Raw genomic sequence first — 24534 nt, forward strand, 5'->3', positions numbered from 1 at the left:
ACCCTAGCCATATAGGGATGGTCTGATTCCAAAGCCCAGAAAGCTCTTCCTACTCTAGAGGGAGAAGAGAAAGAAAATAGAAAGAAGACAGCCATTGCTGGGTGAGGGAGGAGGCAAGAGGGGACTATATTGGGTTTTATCTCTAGCAAGGGCCTGAGATACCTTTGGGGCCAACGCAGGGCCAGGCCAGCAGAAGGCAGAGTGGGTGGAGCTGAGCCAAGGGGGAAGGGATAAAAGCCAGGTCCTGACCACAGTACCCACCCACCCGTCGTTCGTTCGTCCTCAGTGCAGGGCAACAGGTAAGAACTGCTTTCAGTCTGGTGCCCTCTTTCTTGGTCTGCTTGCCTACCTCAAAGCTGTATAGGCTGGCTCTCCAGCCTGACTAGATCTGACTTTAATCTGTTGCTTAGAATCTGTCACTCTTATTTTCTTTTCCCCCTGCTATGTCTCTTTCTGTCTTTCCCTGTTTACAGCTTTCCTTTGTCTTTTTCCTCCTTGTTTCCTCTCTTTTTTAGTTTTCAAGATGGCTCACTTCATTGCTCTCTGACACTATAGCTTTCTCTTATTTTTCCTTTGTCTGAGTTCTTTATGTATCTTTTCCTCTAAATCTCTCTCCTTTCCATCTCTTTCTTTCTACTCTGTATCTCAGTCTCTGTATTTCTGTCTCTTCCTTTCCTTCTGTGTCCCCCAGGAAGATGTCTTGATATTTCTTCTGGCAATTCTCCATTCCTCCCTCACTTTGACTCCTTCTCTCTGCTCAGCTGACAGCACTGCTCAATGGGTCGGAGCCCAGGGGGCCAGAGGTAGGAATAGAAAAATAAGTGAATGTGGGGATGATGGGAATGATGAATTGGGTAGGGAGAGATTTGAAGGAATTGAGAGATGAGTAATTAGCAAAAACAAAGGGAGAAGGTAGGAGAAGAATGTTGTGTCACTAAAAGGGCCCAATGCTGAAACTCAATAGATTTGTATTCTCACAGTGTGAGACCCTAGGCAAGTCCTTCACACTCTGAGGAAAAGGGCTTTGCCTATGATTTCAACAACCTCTTCTAAGTTTGATTTCGTGGTCTTGTAAATGTTTCCATCTCTAAGAATTTCTGATTTTGATTCCAGGTATCTAAAAGACTCTGTGATTCTTCCGTGATGGGGAGAGGGTGCTAGGAAGGGAAGTAAAGCCTGATGATTCCAACTCCTGAAGAGAAGTGACCACATCTCCTCCAGACTTAATTGATTATTGCAAAGCAGGCCACAAAGGGGAGAGAGGGGGCAAAGAACACTGCAATGAGTGTTTCCGGCTCTCTTCTCGGGTAGAATTGTGTTGGCCCCTCTGATCTCTGGAACTGCAGATTGGCTGTTGACATCAGAGAGGATTTTAAGGTGTAGGGAAAATCTTGTAGTAATGGTGTCACTTGGTCCAATAAGTTATCTTTTGGGGTGAAAGCATTGTTTTAAGAAGACCCCTAGTAAAGACTGCTACACAATGATTGCATAAGTTGTTAAATGGTAGAATGAATGAATGAACAAATGAATGAATGTTCCTCAGTGCCTGAAATTCCACTTCAGTTAGAAATTTGTTTCTTTGGTAAAGGCACTGGTCACAGTTCAAAATCAAATGTCCCAGAAAGGGACCTGTTAGTGCAGCAGAGTGGATTGATGTCTGGGGTCAGGCTCTCAGTCAGGAGAATATGTAGTAATATTTGAATCATAGATCCATAGTGGTTAAGTTAGGAGGCTCTGGAACCAGATTAATTAGGTTCAAATCCTGTTGCTGCTACTTACCAACTCTGTGACCTGAACAGGTTACTTAATCTTTTGGGGCCTCAGTTTGCTCATCTTTGAAATAAAGTTGATATTAGTATATACCTCACAGGGTTGTCATGAGGATTAAATAAATCAATGTACGTGAAGCATTTACAGAGGGGTCGGGCACAGTGGTGAGACCTCTGTGAGTTTGTTAAAATCTGATGGAACCTATGAAATTATCTAGTCGAATGTCTGTGGAGAAACTGAGGCCCAGAGTGGGAAAGTTCAAAAGCCCAAGGTCACATAGTAATTTGTAACAGAATAAGGAGAAGAATTAGGATTGAGACAAGAATCAGGGTAACAGACCTGGTCTGGTGTATTCATGATGTTACTTCCCTTGGCTGTATCTTCACTTTCCCTACAAATAAAATGTAGAATATGAAAATAGTAGATAACATTTTTTCAGTATTTACTCTGGGATAGGCACTCTTCTGTATACTTTACATAGATTATCTTACTGAATCTTCAATATTGAACAAGACTGTCCTTGTTATTACTATATTTTAAAGATATAAGACATAGAACAGAGACATGATTTTTCTAAGGTCCAGAGCTAGTCAGTGGTGGAGACAGGATTCAAATGCAAGTAGTCTGGCTCCAGAGGCTGTGCTCTTAGTACCCTAAATTGCCTAAAATACTCACTTGATTCAATTTTGCTCACTCCAATCTCATGATAGGTAGTGAGGTAGCATGGAAACAGAGCTCAAGGTAACTAGACTACAAGGTTATGGGTCATTAAGTTGGGCAGGCAGGGTGAGGCAGGGCAAATTCCAGGAAAAGAGTATCAGAACAGATAAATTGAAACTGAAGCTTGAAAGAATTTGATAATTCAACAAATTCCAAGAAGTGGTCTATGTTTTCCCAGGTCTCTGAGAATATCATGGCTAAAAGTCCCTTAGAGACGATGTATATATAGAACTTCTGTTTATAACCTGGTGGGGGGGACTCACCATCATCCCAAGGCAGGACTAGACTTTGCTTCCAATCTTGGAGGTTTTCCTTCACATTACATACCCCAATTTTGCTGTCATTATTATTGTTAATGCTGGGGAAAGGAATTTGCAGGAGCCTGGAACCTGGCCATCTGCCTTGCCTGCCTCTCCCTGGGACATCCACCCTGCTTCACCACCAATAGCCCCAGCCAGATGCTCAGACATGATTCTAGAAAGGAACTCCTCTTCTCTCCCACACCCTGGTCTCAGCTTGGGGAGTGGTCAGACCCTAAATGTGATAAACGCTGGGGGCTTTATCTGTGTTCTGCAGGCTCAGCTCCACGATCTTGAGCCTTTGCAAGCAGGCAGGGGAAGGGAAACTCGTATCTCTAGATATGAAGTAGGCATCAAATCCAATTCACTACCTACCATATGAGTTAGAGGCAAATTCCTTACATTTGACAGCTGATGAAAGCTGAGACCCAAAGAAGATAAGTTACTTTCCAAGATGTGCAACAGGGAGTTGGGGAGCTGGAATTGAAATGAGAAAAGCTAACATTCATTGAAAACTTACTATGTGCCAGGCACTGTCCTACAGTCTTAATATGAGTTTCATTTAGTCCTTTCAACACCGCTTGGCCTTTCCCAGTTTCAGGAACTACACTCCCTACCCCCTGTACCGACCTATGCTCCTATGACAGCCTGTGAGAGTTGGAGGGAGGATACTCTGGGGTGGAAGAAGAGGAAGAGATTGCTTTGTGAGTTAAGGGGAGGGTGCTTGCTCTGTGAGATCTAGAAGGGAGGGGTATTGTTCTGTAAGAGGTAAAGGAGGTTGCCATATTGATGACACGGCCACCAGTTCCTCCTGCTCGCTTGTCCCCCACAACATAAGGCCCTATATGTTAGAGGTGCTGTTAGGTTCTACTCAGTAGCTTTCCTGGTGGTGGCAGAGCCTTAGTCTTCCCACATTCCTCCACCTCTGTCCCATTGTCCTGTCCCATATCTTTTCTCACCCTCTGATGCTGGATCTCCAGTTTGCCCTTTTTCTTTCTTTTCTTTTTAAATTGAAGTACAGTCAGTTACAATCTGTCAATTTCTGGTGTACAGCACAATGCCCCAGTCATGAATATACATACATATATTCATTTTTGTATTCATTTTCATTAAAGGTTATTATAAGATCTTGAACATAGTTCCCTGTGCTATACAGCAGAAAATTTTTTTAAATCTGTTTTTATATATAGTAGCTAACATTTGTAAATCTCAAACTCCCAAAGTTATCCCTTTTCACCCCCTTTCCCTGGTAAGCATAAGATTGTTTACTACGTCTGCGAGTCTGTTTTCGTTTTGTAGGTGAGTTCATAGTGTCCTTTTTTTCCTTTTTTTAAAGATTCCACATATGTGTGATATCATATGGTATTTTTCTTTCTCTTTCTGGCTTACTTCACTTAGAATGTCAATCTCTAGGTCCAACCATGTTGCTGCAATTATTTTATTCTTTTTCATGCCTGAGTAGTATTCCATAATATACTAGTGTATAAATATGTGGTGTATAAATATCCTATTACCCAGTCATCTGTCGATGGACATTTCGGTTGCTTCCATGTCTTGCAGTTTGCCATCTTCTTTTCATCTATTTCCCCCTCTTGCTCTCTCTAGCTCTCCTTTTCTTTGTATTTCTCAGACCTCCCTCATCCCAATCCCCAACCTACCTTAACCACCTCACTGTCTCAATCCTTTGATCTTGTCTCTACTCCCTTGTCCCTTCACTCAGTCTCACTCTCCTCTCCCTTAGTAGAGCCAACTTCCTCTTCCCATAACTCTTCCTTATTGTTCTCCCCAACCCCCATGATCTCTGACAGCATTTCTCCTTTATCTTTGTACCTGACTGACTCTACACCTGCTGGATTCTCCCCTCTCTTGCTTTCAGTTTTCTGAGTCTTTGTATATTCCTCCGTGCTCATTGATCTCTCCTTATGTCTCTTTTGTGTCCCTCTGTCTATCTGTCTCTGACTCTACCTCTAACCTGTGACTCAGTCTCTCTCTCTTGCTCTCCTTCTCTCCTCCTCTTCTTTCATTCTCTTTCTCTCATCTCAGTCTCTTTCCCAGTTCTTCTGTATTTCCCATCATCCTCTTGTCCTCCATTTTTCTGGATCAGTCCTCTTCTCCCTGTTCTTATCTCTACCTGTCCCTTTTCCTTCTGGCTTTGATCTTTCTCTTTCCCAAAATTTCTGTTCTCCTAATAACTCCACCACTACCGCTACACCTTTGTTCTCTATTACTTTCCTACTTTTATCTTTCCTATTTTTTCTTTTCTTATGACTCTTCCCCTACTCTCCTTCTCTTTCCTCCATTTGGGTCCTTATTGATTCATTAATTTACTCCCAAATTCAACAAATATTTATTGAATGCCTCTATGTGTATTTGATTATTTTATTCTGATTTTCTCTCTGCCCCCTTTCTCTCCTCTGTCTTAGCCTCCACCTCTTTCATTCAACCATAGATTTGTTTCCTAGACTCCCTGGGTCTTGCTTTCACCTACTCCTCTCTCTATGCTTTTCCTAAAGCCAGGGGGAAATCCAACGACAGTAAAATGCCAGTCTGGTGGCACATGGTGCCCATTTGTCTTATTCCCTGAATCTACTTAAGCTTAGTACCTGAGGGCTCAAGCTCCTTGCCTCTCTGGCTGGGCCTGCTCAAGAAATACTCCAAGCCAAGTCTCAGGAGCCCTGGTCAATGGAATCTGTCTGCATTAGCAGGCTGAATATTCATTTGGCTGAGGCCAATATTCTTAGAAAGATTCATAGCCTTAAGTGATGATCAAAGGATTGGTGGGTTGTCAGCTCTCAACCTGCCACATACAATTACACTTCAATGATCCTTAGCATCACAGAGGGGGTCAGTGGCAGAGTCTGAATCAGAATCCAGGCTTTCTTTTTTTTTTTTTCTTATATTCATTGTCACATTTTTTTCTCTCTGAGCTACCATAAGATCTTATATATATTTCCCTGTGCTATATAGTATAATCTTGTTTATCTATTCTACATTTTGAAATCCCAGTCTATCCCTTCCCATCCCCCGCCCCCTTGGCAACCACAAGTTTGTATTCTATGTCTACGAGTCTGTTTCTGTTTTGTATTTATGTTTTGTTTTCTTTTGTTTGTTTGTTTAGATTCCACATATGAGCGATCTCATATGGTATTTTTCTTTCTCTATCTGGCTTACTTCACTTAGAATGACATTCTCCAGGAGCATCCATGTTGCTGCAAATGGCGTTATGTTGTCAGTTTTTATGGCTGAATAGTATTCCACTGTATAAATATACCACCACTTCTTTATCCAGTCATCTGTTGATGGACATTTAGGCTCTTTCCATGTCTTGGCTATTGTAAATAGTGCTGCTATGAAAACTGGGGTGCAGGTGTCTTTTTGAAGTAGGGTTCCTTCTGGATATATGCCCAGGAACAGGATTCCTGGGTCATATGGTAAGTCTATTCTTAGTCTTTTGAAGGATCTCCAAAATGTTTTCCACAGTGTCTGTACCAAACTGCATTCCCACTAGCAGTGTAGGAGGGTTCCCTTTTCTCCACAGCCTCTTCAGCATTTGTCATTTGTGGACTTTTGAATGATGGCCATTCTGACTGGTGTGAGGTGATACCTCATTGTAGTTTTGATTTGCATTTCTCTGATAAAGAGTGATATTGAGCATTTTTTGATGTGCCTATTGATCATTTGTATTTCTTCCTTGGAGAATTGCTTGTTTAGGTCTTTTGCCCATTTTTGGATTGGGTTGTTTGGTTGTTTCTTATTAAGTCATATGAGCTGCTTATATATTCTTGAGATCAAGCCTTTGTTGGTTTCATTTGCAAAAATTTTCTCCCATTCCATAGGTTGTCTTTTTGTTTTACTTATGGTTTCCTTTGCCGTGCAGAAGCTTGTAAGTTTCATTAGGTCCCATTTGTTGATTCTTGCTTTTACTTCTATTGCTTGGTCTACCCAAGACTTTTCTAGGAAAACATTTTTGAGATGTATGTGAGATAATGTTTTGCCTATGTTTTCTTCTAGGAGGTTTATTGTATCTTGTCTTATGTTTAAGTCTTTGATCCATTTTGAGTTTATTTTTGTGTATGGTGTGAGGGAGTGTTCTAGCTTCATTGATTTACATGCTGCTGTCCAGTTTTTCCAACACCAGAATTCAGGCTTTCTGGCCTCCAGTTGAAGCTCTTTCCTTCACTCCTTTTGCCTAATGGTCAATTTCCTATTTCTTCCTTTCTGATGTCCTATTGGCATATTGTAACATTGGGAAAGTTCTTACCCTGGAATGACAATAAGGGCATATCTGGGAAGGGCAGCAAGCATTGGGTGAGAAGCTAAAGGCAAAGGACCAAACACAGGAATGACCCTTGGCTTATGGCCAGGTCTTCATAGTGGAATCTCATCTCTTCCACATCTTCTACAGAACTTCAGGCTCAAGATGGTGGCAGCAGCCATGTTGCTACAGTGTTGCCCAGTGCTTATCCGGAGCCCCACAGGCCTCCTGGGCAAGATGATTAAGGCTCACCAGTTCCTGTTTGGCATAGGACGCTGTCCCATCCTGGCCACCCAAGGACCAATCTGTTCTCAAATCCACCTTAAGGCAACCAAGGCTGGAGGAGGTAAGAAGACACCGCTGGCATATGAGGGGAGGGGAGAATGTCTGGGTCCTGGAGATATTTCAAGGTTTCAAGTCATGCCAGTCATTATTACCTAATAATTGGGAGGATTCATGTGAAAAGTGTCAAGGAAGAATGAGCTGGCCTAAAACTACACCTGGACTCTGATTTCTGGCAGTATCTCTAAAAAGAGTCTCTCATGCCCTCATGCTCTATATACGTCAGTCATGCTGAAACTACTTAAAATCGCTTGGATTAACTCTATTGTTTCAAGTTTCTGTGCCTTTGCTCCTGTGAAATGACCCTTTTCCATAATCTTTACCAGAGTATCTCATACTTTTCATGCAACACTTAACTTGGGCATCACCTCTTTCCTCTATGAATCTTGCCTAGACTTCTAGCTTGCCCAGTTCCAATTCTTGGTCATGTACCTTCCCTCTTCTAGCCTTCCATAGCCCATGTCCTCCCTCCCATCCCAGCACTATTCATAATGTGTCTTCAGGATGTGTGATTCCCAACAACTTAGGAGCTCCTCTAGCATAGGGACCAGATACATCCATCTCTGTGTCTCTACCATAACCTGAGATAGAACTTTGGGATATAGTATTCTCAGTGACCATTGTTAAACTTACAGCTAGAAATTCACTGCCACTTACTCTCTTAACTTTGCATAGACTCTCCATCTTTGGCCAAGAGCCACTGTCCTTTCATGCTGTCAGAACTCCAGGATGGCAAGAGTAAGATTGTGCAGAAGGCAGCTCCAGAAGTCCAGGAGGATGTGAAGACTTTCAAGACAGGTTGGAGTTAAGTTCCTCCTCATCTAACTTCTAAACCTAATGCTTGAATTCACTTCATCATGGTCCTATGCTAGGCTAATCCAAGGGCAGCTAGTACACATTCCATGATGGGAAGTCCAGTCTTTTCCAGGGGAACCATGGTAAGCAATAGCTTAGACTGTACACTGAAATGCACCCTCCCCAACACACACACACACATGCTTCTGTAACTTTTAGCTATTAGCCTAAAATGAGCCCTCTAGAGTCCTGCCTCCTCTCTCCCAAGTGGCTAAATGGACCCCAAAAGGCTGGGCTCCCACATTTAAGCAATATTGCTCCATGACAATCTGGATTTGCATGAAAGAGTAAGTTTTGGTAGCAGTACATCCTTTAGAAGGGCATGGAGCCCAGGTCAACTCAATTGGTGCAGATCACTCAAGATAATCACACTTAAAAGGTGACTACACTGTCAACATCTTTAACGGGCTTTTGGGGGATATCATTAAGGGTAAAATTTTCAAAACTGAATTGTAATGACTTTCAGAAAAGAGTAAGATACATTGTCCTGCCAAGTGCAACACCCAACATTGCTGCCCCAGTTACCTCACCCAAGGGAAAGTCCTGGTGGGAAGAAGTGTAATTCACTTTATGAAAGGTTTCTTGACACATAAGTCTCCACTTGGGGAGATGAGAAGGAGCTCACTTTGCAGAGTATTTATTTTCTCTGCAGAAGGCTTTCCTACTTCCTAACCTTGAATTTTTATATGTTGTACTGAGTTTAAAGAGGTTATCACATGCTTTATCCCCCACCCCCTCTTCATGACCAATGAATCCTATACTCCCTTTCAGACCTGCCCATCTCCCTGGCCTCAGCCAGCCTGAGGAAGCCATTCTGCAGTCCCCAGGAACCAGAGAAAATTTCAGAGAAGGTCACACACCTGGTTCAGAACAACATGACTGGTGAGTTTGCCAAGGTGGAAGTAGAAGGGGTAGGAATATGAAAGGAATGCTGAAAATGGCTTCTGCCACATAGAGGAAATGGCAAGGAAGCACTTTAGAGTCAAAGGGAGTCTAAGCTTAAATTTCAATGCTGGCACTTGCTAGATCCGTGTCCTTTGGAAAGTAAGTCACTTCCCTGCAGTGAGATTTTAATACAGCAACAGGTTATCATAAGAAGGAAATAAAATTACATTTATGGAAGTGCTTCTAACTTGTTATGAGGCCTCATTTCTTCTTAGGTTTATTCCTAGTAGTTCTTCTCTGTGATTCCTTCAAAAACTCTCATCTTTCACAGAAAGCCTTTTTCCCTCTGTGGTATGTGTTTATATTCATTTTTCATTTCACATGATTCATTGTAAACTATTTTCAACAAATACAGAAAAGTATAAAGAGAGAAATTTAAATCAGAGTTTCACCATCTACCATTAACTTTTTGTTATATTTTCTTTGAAATATTTTCTTGTGACTAAACATATACACACACACCTCCTACACTTCCCTCTACACACATGTTTTTATTAGAAATGTGATCTTATTCTACCCAGAGTTTGTTATTATGCTTTGTTCACTTAACACTATGTCATGGGCATTATTCCATGATTCTAAACACAGAGCTGCATAATTATTAATGGTTGGAGTGTGTTCTGTAGCATGGATGCAACATCATTTAGTTCATCAAGCACCTATATTTCAGGTAATTGTTTCCAATTTTTTGTGTGTATACTTCCAGTTTCCATTTATGTTGGTTTTATGTACATACAAATGTACCCAAGATAATGCATAGCATTATCTTAGACTTAGTATGGATATACTAGAGATTGTTTAGCTATTCCTCTATTGGGTTGCTTCCAATTTTTTCTATTACAAACAATGGTGCAACAAACATCCTTGAATATACCTCTTCATGTACAAAGGTAAGTGTTTCTCTAGAATAGAGATTAAGAGGTGGAAATTCTCAGGATGTAAGGGTGTGTACATTTTCAATATTAATAAATATTGCCAATTAGCCTTCCAAAGTGGTATACCAGTTATCAAAAAGAGAATCCATTTTCTCACACACTCTCCAGCACTTGATATTACCAAATTTTTAAATCTTTATCAGTTTGATGGGTGAAAACTTATTTTTGCAGTTTGAATTTCTCTGATTAAGCATCTTTTCTGCATTTATTGAATTGTCTGTTAATACTCTTCGTCAATTTTTTCTACTGGGTTTAAATTTTTCATAGTAATTTTTCAGAGATTCTAAAAAATAATTCTGGATATCAATCATTTTTCTGTTAAATATGCTACAAATATCTCCCTAGGTATGTCAGCATGTGCATTTAAAAAACTCTTGGTATATATTTCCAAACAGCCTTGCAGCAAAGATATTACCCATTTACATCCCTACCACATAAGCTGCCATCTGCAACAACCAAGATTTCTGTCTCATGTATAGAGTTCAAGAGTTTAACAAGTCCTTTGGCATACATTATTTCAATTTGTCCTGAAAATAGGGTTGCTCCATTTTGTAATGGTAGTGGTTAAGGAAGTAGACTCTAGGTCACTTATTTGTAGGCTACTTACAATGCTGTATGACCTTGGTCAAGTTATCTAACCTCTATATGCCTCATTTTCCTCATTTGTAAAATGAGATACTAACAGAACTATCCACATAGGGTTGTTGTGAGGAATAAATGAAATAGTATCTATAAAGCTTCTAACATAGGGCATTACATGAAATAGGCACTCATTCAATGTTGGCTATAATAATATAACTAAATATTAGCTATTACTACTACTACTACTACTACTACTACTACTACTACTACTACTACTACTACTACTACTACTACTACTACTACTACTACTACTACTACTACTATAGTCATAATAACACTACTATGTGCCAGACATTAGTTTGGGTGTATTACATTCTGTTTGTCATCAGATGGTCACAATTTTGCAAGGAAGATATTATTAGCCCCATTCTACACAGAAATTGAAAACAAGAGGATCCTTGACTTGCTCAAGATCACACAGCTAGGAAGTGGCAGAGCTATGACTAGAAACTAGATCTGTCAATGCTCTTTACAGTGAAGCTGGAAGTAGTGATTCCAGTAAGGAGGCTGCCATACTAACCTCGGGAAAAGAGATGAGGCCATGCCAGGGGTAGGAAGCCTGAGTGACTGTATAAGTAAATTACTAAGTGAATGAGCCAGTGAGTAAGAAAAGGAATGGTTGAATGAAGTAGTATAGAGTTAATGTGGACCAGTAAGCTAATGACTAATCAAAGAAATGAATAAATGGAAAGAGAATTGGAGAACTCAAAAATCAACAGCATGAATAAAATATGGACTAACCAGGAAGTGATTTAAAATGAATTCTTTCCATCCCCATCTCTACTCCCACAGGAGACCATGTCTTTGAGTATGACCAGTTTTTTAGGGACAAGATCATGGAGAAGAAACAAGACCACACCTACCGTGTGTTCAAGACCGTGAACCGCTGGGCTGATGCATACCCCTTTGCTGAACACTTCTTTGAGGCATCTGTGGCCTCAAAGGATGTGTCTGTCTGGTGCAGTAATGACTACCTGGGCATGAGCCGGCACCCTCGGGTCTTACAAGCCACACAGTGAGTAGAAGGGTCTGAGCCATGAGGTGTGGGGATACATTTAAAGAGCCAAAGCCACATATGGAAGGAAAAGGCAGATCTGGCAGTGGAAACTTGGGTTCCACCCACCCCTCTTGTCCAAGGTCCTCCAGCAAATCTGACCCTCAGACATGAACTAAGTCAACAAACTATGCTTTCCAAACTCTTTTGTGTCCAGTGATATGGAGGAGAGGATGAGAAATTGAGCAAAGCCCACTCCCATGAGTTCCTACTCTGGCTACAGAATGAGTATTACCAGAGATGTTGTGCAACCTCCTCTTGAAGGTCTTCCAAGCTAGTCAAGTTTAACCTAGCTTCTCCCTCCATCCCTTCAGCCTGAGAAGGCAGATCCATTTCCCCCCATCGTCCCCATCCTGCCCTCTGCTTGGTCATAGAGGACATGGTTCATACAGGACATGGTTCATACAGAATCACTAAGTTGATATTGATACCCATCAAGGAAGAGAAACTTACCCAGTTCCTCAGTATCTGACAAGGGTTCCTTCTTGTCTCCCGTCTGTTTTCTCCTGGCCAGAGAGACCCTGCAGCGTCATGGAGCTGGAGCTGGTGGTACCCGCAACATCTCGGGTACCAGTAAGTTTCATGTGGAGCTGGAGCAGGAGCTGGCTGAGCTGCACCAAAAGGACTCAGCCCTGCTTTTCTCTTCCTGCTTTGTGGCCAATGACTCTACCCTCTTCACCTTGGCCAAGATACTGCCAGGTAAGCCTGGGGCCTGAGCTTTGTTCAGGGCTGGTATCCTGCACTTACTGTCTTACTGTCTCCGGCACTCTTCTGCTGTTTTCTAAGTTAACTTGCTCCCACTGCCCTTCCTTTTCCCCCACCTTATGTATCCTCAGCACTGGATGAGTATGTCCCTCTCCTTTCTCCTCTTCTGCACATAGGTTCAAAACTACTCCTGAGGAACACTGCCCAACCTCACAAAAAGGTAACATCATAAATTTGTCACTTCCCAACTCAACTGGACTCTTAACACTTATAAATACATAAGTCCTCTTATGTCCCTATATCAGCTTTTTCAAACTTTCTTCCTCCTTCTAAAACCTGTGGCTACCTCCTCCTTCACTCTTAGCAAACAGCCTCACATCTTACATCACAAAGAAAACAGAAGCCACCAGACAAGAACTCCTTTAACTTATAGCTATCAAATTTATCTGATTGTTCATCTACCCTTCTTTCATTCTTTTCTTTTACAAATTGAAGACGCATCTCTCCTTCTGCCCAAAGCCAGTCCCTTTGCTTGTACAGCAGATCCCATCTGGATCCCATCTTCCTACTCTCCCACTCTAGCGAATAATGTCCTCAACTCATATGCTTGTCATCTTTCCCTCGCAGCCCAACCCCAGGTAAATATAATTCTCTATCTTCTCTATGTCAATCCTTGTCTTATGTAATTGCTCAGATGGTAGCCACATGGTCCCCAACCTCTACTAGGTCCTCTATGCTCTCTGGAAATCCTGTTTCTACTGTCAGCTTTCCAAGTCTTGAGGGAAGCTTTGCCAAATCCCCATTCTCCTCAGCCTTTTTACACCTCCACTTCACCTTTACCCACAGCAGATAACCTCACCTTCTACCACAATGAAAATAGAAGATCCCAGGCAACAATATCCTCAGCTCCTTGCCTCAAACTACTTACAAACTTATGAGCATCCCCACATGTCCTCTCCTTGCTCCTTCTCTCCTGTCAGTGGAAGAGTTGCCCTTTTTCTTGTTGACTAATCCTTATGTTGATGCTCTGTGCCCTCTACCTCCTCAGGAACCTTGATCTATGAGTTTCCTCTCTCCCTCCTGTATCTTCAGCCTCTCCCTCTCCTCAAACATGTTGAAGTCTCTTGCATCTCATAAAACCATTTTCCCCTCATCACTCTCTAGCTACTGCCCAATCTCTCTTCTCCATATAACAGGAAAACTGCTTGAGAGAAGTCTCCACATTTGCTATGTACTTCCTCACTTCTTGCAGATTTTTCAGTACACTGTAAACATCTCCATTGCTTCTCAGAAAATTTTTCTGAGATCACATGTAACCCCAACTAAAGACAACATCTTTGGGAATTTTTTCAGTAAACCCCCCTCTTCAACCATTAGAATTCAACTTCTTGCCATTTCCTCTGCCACATCCTAGCCTAGACTAACATAATTTTCTCAATTTCACATTTGCCTTCCTACAGTATGTTCTTCACAGCAGTCATGATATTTTAAAAATGCAAACCTATCTTTATTACTCTCCTGTCTCAAACCCTTTAATAGATCCTCACTGCCCTTAGGACCAAATCCAAACTCTTTATCATGCCTTCTAAAACCCTCAATAATCTGGTCTCTTTCTACCTTTTCAACCTCATCTTTTGACATCCATCCTCTCTTTCATTCAATAATATATTCATTCATATATTTATTCACTTATAAATCAGTAATTTGTTTTTCATCCATTCATTCAAGGAAGGTTTACTTAGCCTTAATCTGGGTACCAGAAACAAAAAGATAAAAAGATGTAGTTCCTGCTCTCAAGAAACTCCCAGTCTACTTATCTTTCACAGCAGGTCCTCCAGAAAGTCACGCCTGACTTCTGCAGGTAGAAGTGATCCCTTACTCTAATGAAAAGCCAAAGTTCTTTGATGTCAGTGCAGTTTGGGTGGGTCAGGAATTAATCCTCTTCACTCATTTCTCATCTCTACCTATTTTCTCAGCATTGTCCAGTTAAAAACCCCTGCATTTCCTAAAGAAAGGTCTTCCCCTCTCTGGACCTTAGCTTCCTCACATGTACATTTAAGGGACTGGATTCCATGGTCACTAATGGCCCTTCCTGCTCTGACTTGTCATGAGCTTATGACAAGTCATGTGAAAGTCTGGTAAGTGTCTACCCTGTAACTATAACCAGAGGGATGCTACCTATAAGAGGTGGGATTTCTCTTAGACCAGGAAGAATTTAGCATCAGCCCAAGTCAACAAACATTCTCTGGGTGTAGGAGTCAGAATTTCAGGGCAGAAGAGTTCTTCCAAGAGAGGAAGAGGTGTAACAAAGGCTTCCAGAGGAGGGAGAAGCAGAGCAGAATCTTCAAAGGGAGGAAAGGATTGGCTCTCTGCCCCTGCCAGGTCAGTCCTGACATTGAAGTTTGAACACTGGGACAGAAGCTTAAGAATTATGCATCTGGCTCTTCAGGGTGTGAGATTTACTCGGATGCGGGCAACCATGCTTCAATGATCCAAGGTATCCGCAATAGTGGAGCAGCCAAGTTTGTCTTCAGGCACAATGACCCTGAACACCTGAAGAAACTTCTAAAGAAGTCCAACTCTGAGACACCCAAAATTGTGGCTTTTGAGACTGTTCACTCTATGGATGGTATGTAAACGTGTGAGTGTTATGTTTACTAATATTAGTCTCATGAAAACCATGACGATAATGATAACAGCTAACATTTATAGAGTGCCTATTATGTGCCAAGCAAAAGTATTAGTATTTTATATGTATGAATTCACTTAATCTTCACAATTCTGTGAGGTGGGTGCTATTATTATTTCTATTTATTTACATGAGGAAACAGACACAAACAAGTGAAATGACTTGTCCAAGGTGACACAGCTGGTAAATGACAAAGGATAGAGGCAACTATTACACTGGTCTCACAGGTTAAAAGACTAAAGTTCAAAGACAGCACCCAATTTGTCTTGGTTGTCTCAGTAAATTTGTGCCAAGGTGAGTATTTGCACCCTAGGATGTATGACTCCAATTCCTTCATAGGATATTCCCTCCATTAGAAATGATGTGCAAATCAGTCATCCCAGTGTCTAGTTTCTGCAATGGAAAATTTCACAAACCACTGCCTGGGAGAGTTTTCAAGGTCCAGTACGAAGTATTGGAATCAAAATAGGTTTTCAAGTCAGGAAGACCCTGGTTCAAATCCCACCTTTGGCACTTCCAGCTCTAAGACTTGAAAGAGCTCTTCAACTCTCTGAGTTTTTCCTAAGGTAAAATGTCTCCTTGTAAGAATTAGAGATGATGAAAATCATTCCATTTATTTTGACCTAAGTAGGAAAAAAATGACCTTGACTCTTCTACCTCTTTTCTTTTCCCAACTGAAACCATGCTCATTCTGTTGCTGCCCCTCTTCAAGGAGAAATCATCTGTTTTAGGCATAACCTTCTGGATTTATTAGAGGGAAGAAATTCTCACTTCATTTCAATTTGTCACTTTTCCAACTGAAACAAAGGGGAGTCCACAGTATTCCCTGAGTTAGTCAACGTAAGTGCCATCAGCATCATGTAATGATGCACGGGGTGTGGAATCAGATTATCCATGTTCAAATCCCAGCATCACAATTTACTAGCTTGGGCAAGTTTCTTAATTGCTCTGTGTCTCAGTTGCCTTATTTTTTAAAATGGAGGTGATAATAAAAGAGTAACTGTGAGAATTAAGTGAGTTAATATATGTGAAGAACTTACTGTCTTGCCCTCTCCCACATTCTACAACTAGCAATAAAGTAAAGCCATCCCATGATAATATTTCTACCACTGAGACTACTCTAATTCATTACTTCTCTAGTAGAAACCATGTTGGGACCATTCTAGTTCCTTACATTTGCAAATGAATGGTTCCTTATTTTTTTTGGTGGAAACTCTTCCTAAACTGTCAATCATAGGGCCAAATTACTCCCATTGAAGTGATGCTTGAGCCGTCACACTATCCTCTTTATCTTAGGCTCCAACTCCTGTGGTTGCTTCCCTTCATGTTGTCCCACCAGTTGTTCACATACTTTAATCCTGGCCTGGAGTCCCTGTTCCCACCTGAAGAAGTTACTTCTGTATTCCAGCTCCCTGCACCATCAGTTTCCAGGGATAGGGAATGGCAGTGGTGTGGATTCTCGTATATGCAGAGTGGTCACAAAGTCTATATATGATATTCACAGCCATTTGAAAACCTTATAAACAACTATCAACATAGCAGATATATAGAAAAACAGGGGAAAGTGGTAAATCTGCATGGAAAATGTAGAGAAACATACGGATTACATCTAATTCACTTTCATTCAATAGATTGAGCCTGACATTGACAGAGATGAGAAAGAAATACATTTCCACAGAGCCACAGAAAATACAGAAACAACAGAGGCACAAAGAAACTCAGAAAGAGACACAAAGATACAGAGAAAGACAGAAGTCAGAGAGGTAGACATAAAAGGACACAAACAGTGAGAAAGAGAGAAGTGAGGGAGCTGAGGGAGGGAATGAGGACAGAGACAGAGAGAGAGGAAGGGGAGAAGAGAGAAAAATTAAAAAAGGCAGGGACAGAAAAGTAGAGCCATAGAAACAAAGATAGAAATGGCTACAAAAAGAATGAGTGACAGAAATCCAGAAAGACAGAATCAAGGAGGACCAGTAAAGAATAAAGATATTGACAAGGCTGCCAATAGCACCGGGCTGAGGGGGTGAGTGGGATCTGAAATCAGGACTACATTAACCTGGAGCAAAAGGTGGCTTTTTTCCATTTATTTAAACAAAGGCATCATATAGGCTAGTGCCAACCCTAGATGGAAATACACAGACTTGCAGGGGTAAAAAAAGAAGCAGAGAGGCTGGCAAATAGCATAAACAAGAGGACAGATTTTATCAGAATGAAGTAAAAATAGACAGACAAGCCATAATCTCAAACTGGGGAAAACACACACACACAGCTTGGGTGGGAGTGAGGTGGAACCAGTCAACAGATATAAACAGGTTTGGCATAATCTCAACTGAGGGCACACACACTCCCTCTCTCCCATCCCAAAGTAGTTATGGGTCTCAAATTCCATGCTGAGATGAAACTGGGGAAGGGTTATAATCTACCCCTATCTGTTGGGTTTTCTCAGGTGCCATCTGTCCCCTTGAGGAGTTGTGTGATGTGGCCCACCAGTATGGGGCTCTGACCTTTGTGGATGAGGTTCATGCTGTAGGACTATATGGGTCCCGGGGTGCTGGGATTGGAGAGCGTGATGGAATTATGCACAAGATCGACATAATCTCTGGAACTCTTGGTGAGTGAGTCCCTTGGGTTGCCCTTACATACAATCCAGAAATGAGGCCCCTGGAAAACCCTTTTCCTCCTCCTCCCCAAAGCTGCAGGAGCTATTATGAGTAGAATTTATAGCTTCAGGCTATGGAACTCCTGGATCCTATCCTCCCATTCCCACCCTGCTGCAGAGTTGCTGAGAAAGTGTGGCAGGATTTTTGAGCTGGGCCAAATAGCCAGGTTCAACTCAGTGAGTGGAGAGTTGTGGCTCTAAACTCTCCCCCCACCCCAGCCTCAAGCTTCATTTTTAGCTCCACTTTTGGGCCTAACCAGTTGAAGGTCTCCACCCAGCTCCTGCCTATCTGGTCGTTGCATATGGAAGGACTTGAAAGTCCTATCTCAAAGCAACAGAATTATCAGCTCTGTATGCCTTGTCATGGACAGGAGAGATGACCAGAGCCCTGGGAAGGGAGTCTGGAGCTCCAGCTTCTGGTGTACCTCCTTGTGTCACCCGGGGTATGACCCTGTTCCTCATGAGATTGATAATGGGGTCTGTGTATATCATCCTCCCTCTCCTCCCTGTCTCCAGGCAAGGCCTTTGGCTGTGTGGGAGGCTACATTGCCAGCACCCATGACTTGGTGGACATGGTGCGCTCCTATGCTGCTGGCTTCATCTTCACCACTTCACTGCCTCCCATGGTGCTCTCTGGGGCTCTGGAATCTGTGCGGCTGCTCAAGGGAGAGGAGGGCCAAGCCCTGAGGCGAGCCCACCAGCGCAACGTCAAGCACATGCGCCAGCTACTAATGGACAGGGGCCTTCCTGTCATCCCATGCCCCAGTCACATCATCCCCATCCGGGTGAGAGCCCCACCCTGTCCCTTGCGTTCTCCACTTATCTATTCTGGGAGCCTCCACACACCCAGCAAACTGACACCTGCTCCTGTCATCAACTCTTTGCTTTCTTGTTAATCACCCTCCTTACTGCCAGCTTTGTTAGCCTTTTTGAACAATTATCAGCCATTCTGGATTAACCAGTCTTGTTTTGTTTTGTTTTGTTTGTATTAGCTGTTGTTTTCTTGTTAACCATCCTTATTGCCAACTTTGCTACCCTTTCTGAAAAATTATCAGCCATTCTGGATTAACCACTCTTTATTTTTTTGGCATTAGCTATTATCTCATGCTTATTAGACTGTTCTGACCCTCACAATACTGAATACTGGCCTATAATTCAGTGTTTATCAAACTGTGGCTCACGACCATTAATGGGTTACAAAATAAGTTTAGCGGGTTATGACTATCATTAAAAAATACAATAGAAAATGTTGGGGTACATCACACATAGTAAGGGTATCATTTCATAAGAAATTTAATTCAGTTGTATACTTGTATACATGCATGTTTATGTGTATGTGTGTACAGTATGGTCATGGAGTGAAATGTTCTTCTTACTGAGAACTAGTTAGAAAATATAAAATCAAAAGCCATGGACTAGCTGCTATTTCAGATTCCCAACTATGCTTGAGTGTTTACTGCCTTTAAAAATGAACTGCTTTCTTAAATGACATCTATTAGTGTGTGTCAGAAAATTGAGTGTGGGAAGGACACTTTTTATAACTGTTTTATGGAAGAGAAAGAGTCACTGTTCCCTGAGCTAACCCAAAGTTCCCTTGAAAGACTACTTTTGTAAATATGTGTTTTTTTAATTAACTCAGTGACAGCACCCCAGAGGTGGCTTAGCGGGTTTATCTTCTTACCCAGAACCATCCCCAAATTAACATACTAACTAAGCAAAACCAGTGCACTTGCTCTACAAACAGCTTCAAGACATGGTCCCTAGCGCCACCTCCTTCCAGCCCCATTTAAAAAAAATTTTTGAAAGATAGTTGATTTACAATATCGTGTTAGTTTCAGGTGGGGTGACTGAGTTATTTATATATATACACACACACACACACACACATACACATATATATGTATTTTGTGTATATAAATACAAATATATACACACATATATATAACTGAGATTCAGTTATAAGTGATTCAGTTATATATTTTTTTCAGACCATTTTCCATTATAGGTTATTACAAGATATTGAATAAAGTTCCCTATGTTATACAGTATATCCTTGTTGCTTATCTACTTTATGTATAGTAGTTTGTTAATCTCGTACTCCTAATTTATCACTCCCTGACCCCTTTCCCCTTTGGTAATCCTAAATTTGTTTTCTGTCTGTGAATCTGTTTCCATTTTGTTTATAGATTCATTAGTATTATTTTTTAGATTCCACATATAAGTGATAGCATATATTTGTCTTTCTGTCTTACTTCACTTAGTATGATATTCTCTAGGTCCATCCATGCTGCTGCAAATGGCAATATTTCATTCTTTTTTATGGCTGAATAATATTGCATTATATATGTCACATCTTCTTAAACTAATTGTCTGTTGATGGACACTTGAGTTGCTTCCATGTCTTGGCTATTGTAAATAGTGCTGCTATGAACATTGGGGTGCATGTATCTTAAATTTGATTGCTGACTCCAAACAACTCCTTGATAGAAATTCTGGAGCTGCCACTGACTAAGCCTCTTATGAAAAACTATGTCCCCAAACTCAGTGGCATTCCTTAATCTGGTTCCCTCCACCTGCTTAATGGAGATAGCGATAGTGGGACCAGGGTGGCAGATACTAACAGGGCAGATATTAACAGGTTTTTCTCTTGAGCCCAGGTGGGTGATGCTGCACTGAACAGCAGGATCTGTGATCTCCTGCTCTCCAAGCATGGTATCTACGTGCAGGCAATCAACTACCCAACTGTCCCCCGGGGTGAAGAGCTGCTGCGCCTGGCACCCTCCCCCCACCACAGCCCTCAGATGATGGAAGACTTTGTGGGTAGGTCTTCAACATGAGTGCCTACAGCACTCTTCTTCCCTTCAGCCCCAGGATCTGAAGAAATTGAGAGAATGGATGCCATTCAGTTTAACAATATATTACTGGAACATCTATTGTGTGCCAGACCCTATACTAGGGTCATAAATGAATGAGAAACAGTCCCTAGACTCAAAGGGCTTCAGTCTGGTTGAGAAGGCCATAGCAGGCCCAAACAATGACTTCAGGGGTGATCTAAGTTCAGCGAAGATAATACATGGGGGAGTTGTGAGAGCAGAGAGAAGAGGCCTGACCCAACCTGTGGGATTCAAGACAGGCTTCTTAGTGGAGATGACACCTGAGCTGAGTCTTGCAAAGGTGTGTGGTATTGAACCAAGAGAAGAAAAAGGGCATGGAAGGGGTATTCCAAGCAGAAGGAAGAGCATGAAGAAAGACAAGGAGGAGGGTGAGAAGTAGCCTGGGATATACCAAGAACAATAAGCAGGTGTTACTGGAGTGCAGAGTAGTAAGAATGGAGTAGGGGAGGGGAGTGTCTGTCTATGAATCTACAATGCAAGATTTACAGGCTTGTAGAGCTGACTGAGTAGCTTGGATTTTATCTTGAAAGATGCCAGTTTAGTCCATTCACCTAAAGTTAACTTGGTTCCTACTGAGTGCAGGGCCTGGAGTAGAGCAGGTTCTCATTCCAAGTAGGCAGTTGACGATATAGCAAAGGAGACAGACATAAAGATGGATGGTACTGGTCCAGTGTGATGAGCTCCAGTATTCTGTGAGCTGGAGGGAGAGTGCTTATGTATGGCTAGCAAGGGTAGGAAGGGTGAAATTAAGGAGGCTTTGTGACTAAGGAAGTCCTTCTGCTGCAACTTGAAGTACACATGGTATGGTGTAAGGACACTCCAGAATAAGTGAATTCCATAGATCTAGAGATAGGAAAAGAGGGTATGCATTGGTAACAGTCATTCTGTTTGTCTGGAGCAGAGGCAGAGTGAGAGTTCAAGGAAGATGGGTAGGTGTCATTCATTCATTCACTTAAAAACATCAAATAATGCTAGCCAACATTTATTAAGTACTTACCATGTGCCAAGAACTGTTCTAAACACTTTACATGTATTAACTCATCTAATCCTCATGGGGTAGAGGTGGTATCATAAGCATTTCATTTTATATATGTGGAAATTGAGGCATAAAAAACACATAATAACTGGTCTAAAGTCACATAGCTACTAGATTTGAACTGGGGAGTCTGTCTCTACCTCCTTGCTTGATTTACTACCTCTCTGAGCTGATGATCCAGACTTCTGGACCTTTCGCTGTCTTTTCAGTTGCTCTGGGCTTCAATTATAGAACTCTCAGTACTTTCAGTTCTCCAAGTGCCCATGTATGCTGAGCTTTTGCAGGAAAGAAATATGAGAGAGAGGCATCCACCCTGACTCCACCAGTCAATCCTTCAACCTCACAGCCAACCCATTGTGAAATCTTACAAACGTTCTCTATAATCTCAAATCTGCTCTCTTTTCTCCACTGCCACTTCTTTCATCCATGTCAATGGATTTCTTCCTAACAAATTTTCCTGTTTCTCTCTTGCTTCCTTTTTAATCCCTTATCCATGCTGACCACCAGAGGGATTTTCCTAAAAACCTGATCATAGAGCTCCCTTGCTTAAACCTCTTCATATTTCCCTATTTTTGAGGCTACAGCAGTGGTTTCCAAGGTGAGGCATGCAAGATGATCCAAAGGGTAAGGGGATTTATTAGAATTTCATGTTTACTTTTTATCTTAAAAAATAGGAAATTAAGCATTATTGATATTGATCGTTAATATACAATGATACATGTAGAACACACATAGATTGGGGATGTTAGAACTTTTGTACTGAGAGGATGTAGAGCCCCCAAATTGGAGACCCCTGGCCTGTAGAACAGTCGAAGCTCCCTGGCATGGCATTCAGTAGCCTCAACAAGCTGACCTCTATGCCCTCACCTCTTCCCCACAGTGATTTTATTTCTCCAGCTACACAGAATGACTTATATTTTCCTCATTTTGCTCTATTCACTTATCTCTGGGACTTTGCTAACAACGTTCCCTTATGATTGGAGTGCCTTCCCTCACCCCTTCCTCTGGCTTATTTCTTTTCATCTTCGAGGATTAACCAGGCATCCTTTCATTCATTCTTTCAACAAATATTTGTTGAGTACCTACTATGTGCTAGACACTGTTCTAGGTGCTAGGGATCCAGTAGTAAACAAAACAGACACAAAATCCCTATCATTCTGGAGCTTACATTCTTATGGAAGGAGATAGTCAAAAACACTTTAAAAATAAGCAAATTAAATAGCATGGTAGTTCTAAGCGCTATAGGGGGGAGCGCAGAAAAAAGGGGGATAGAAAGTGCTGGGAGTGGTGTACAGGGGCTAGTTTGGAGGAGGGCTGTAGCATTAAATAGAGTGTTAAGGGTAGAGAATACCAAGTTGACACTTCAGTAAAGATATGAAGGAGGTGAAGGAGTTAGCTGGGCAGAAATCTAAGCGGAGGGCATCCCAGGCAGAGAGAACAGCCTAAGACAGGGAAGACCCTAACACAGGAGTATTCCTTTGGAATTTGAAGAACAGTAAGTAGATGAGTGTGGATGGAGTGGTGTAAGCAAGAGGGAAAGAGAAAATTGAGGGGAGAGGGGCAATGTGGGGCCAGCCTATATAGGGGACAGTAGGTCATTGGAAGGATTATAGCTTTAACTCTGAAATGGAGTCTTCTGAAGGATTTAAGCAGAGGAGTCACATATCTGACTCAGGTTTTAACAGAGTTGCTCCGACTTCTATGTTAAGAATAGACTGACAGAGAAGAGTAGAAGCGGGGAGCTCCATTAGGAAGCCACTGTAATATTTCAGGTTAAGAGTTGATAATGGCTCAGGCCTGATGGTAGCATTAAATGTGATGAGAAGTGGTCAGATTTTGAAGGTAGAGTCAATGGTATTTGCTGATAGATTGGATGTGTGGTAGGAAAGAGAAAAATAAAGGAAGGGCTCAAAAATTTTTGTACTGAGTAACTGGAATTGCCATCAACTGAGATGGGTAAGGCTCAAAGTAGGATTAAGACCTACTCTAACAGATTCTTTCCTTCCCCCCCGCCACCTGCAGAGAAGCTGCTGGCAACCTGGAATGAGGTGGGGCTGCCCCTCCAGGATGGATCTATCGCTGCCTGCAACTTCTGTCACCGTCCTGTGCACTTCGAGCTCATGAGCGAGTGGGAACGTTCCTACTTTGGGAACATGGGGCCTCAGTACGTCACCACCTATGCCTAAGAAATCAGCCGCGTTAGATCCCCACCCCACCTGCACTTCACTTGGGGCTGGGCCTTCTCCTGTCCTCTGCTTTGTAGTGTGCCTCTAGCTGACTTAGGTCTTAAAATAGAGAGCAAAGTGCAGCATTTGTAGCCCTTTGTTTGACAGAAAGCATACAACTGCATTATACCTGACTCCCTGAAACAAGTGACAGAACCACAAGGAAACCACAGATCACCTGTTCGTCTGACCATCCCATTTTACTGACAGGGAAACTGAGATCCAGAAAGAGGAAGGTGGCCAAAAACTACAGTGAGTTGCACACAGAGCCAGGACACTTGGCAGGTTTGTATGAAATGGTTCTTTCCCTATGGTTTCAACAAAAATCCAAGGATTGACTCTTCACTGGTAGGCCTTGCAACCTGAGCCCCAGGTAGCCCCTGAAGCCAGGAAATGTCATCACCACAAACCAACCATGGTTCCCCAAAACCTCGGAGGTATTTTCCAGCAGAGAGAACGGATGTCCTCCTCAACCCATTACCGTCTCTTTCCTTCCTATAGCACCTTAT

General features: G+C 42.0%; 1 protein-coding gene across 1 annotated transcript; it reads left to right on the top strand.

The window, feature by feature from the left end:
- Nucleotides 1–174: 174 nt before the first annotated feature.
- ALAS2 (5'-aminolevulinate synthase 2) lies at nucleotides 175–24108 on the top strand. The gene is made up of 11 exons (XM_074359968.1): nucleotides 175–299; nucleotides 7195–7390; nucleotides 8062–8184; nucleotides 9013–9123; nucleotides 11556–11778; nucleotides 12332–12516; nucleotides 14972–15151; nucleotides 17658–17822; nucleotides 18387–18655; nucleotides 20528–20690; nucleotides 23823–24108. Exons 2-11 carry the CDS (start codon nucleotides 7210–7212, stop codon nucleotides 23984–23986), a joined length of 1764 nt encoding a protein of 587 aa, XP_074216069.1. The 5' UTR covers nucleotides 175–299; nucleotides 7195–7209; the 3' UTR covers nucleotides 23987–24108.
- The last annotated feature ends 426 nt before the right edge of the window (nucleotides 24109–24534 follow it).

This window comes from Camelus bactrianus, chromosome X (genome assembly GCF_048773025.1).
Source record: "Camelus bactrianus isolate YW-2024 breed Bactrian camel chromosome X, ASM4877302v1, whole genome shotgun sequence".
NCBI lineage: Eukaryota > Metazoa > Chordata > Mammalia > Artiodactyla > Camelidae > Camelus > Camelus bactrianus.

What these genes read in the sequence shown, in the direction of transcription:
- ALAS2 (XM_074359968.1), top strand. Translation starts at nt 7,210, where the DNA reads ATGGTGGCAGCAGCCATGTTGCTACAGTGTTGCCCAGTGCTTATCCGG. An exon ending in TGTGAAGACTTTCAAGACAG is followed by an intron (nt 8,185 to 9,012) that starts GTTGGAGTTAAG and finishes ACTCCCTTTCAG; the next exon opens with ACCTGCCCATCTCCCTGGCC. An exon ending in GACTGTTCACTCTATGGATG is followed by an intron (nt 15,152 to 17,657) that starts GTATGTAAACGT and finishes GGGTTTTCTCAG; the next exon opens with GTGCCATCTGTCCCCTTGAG.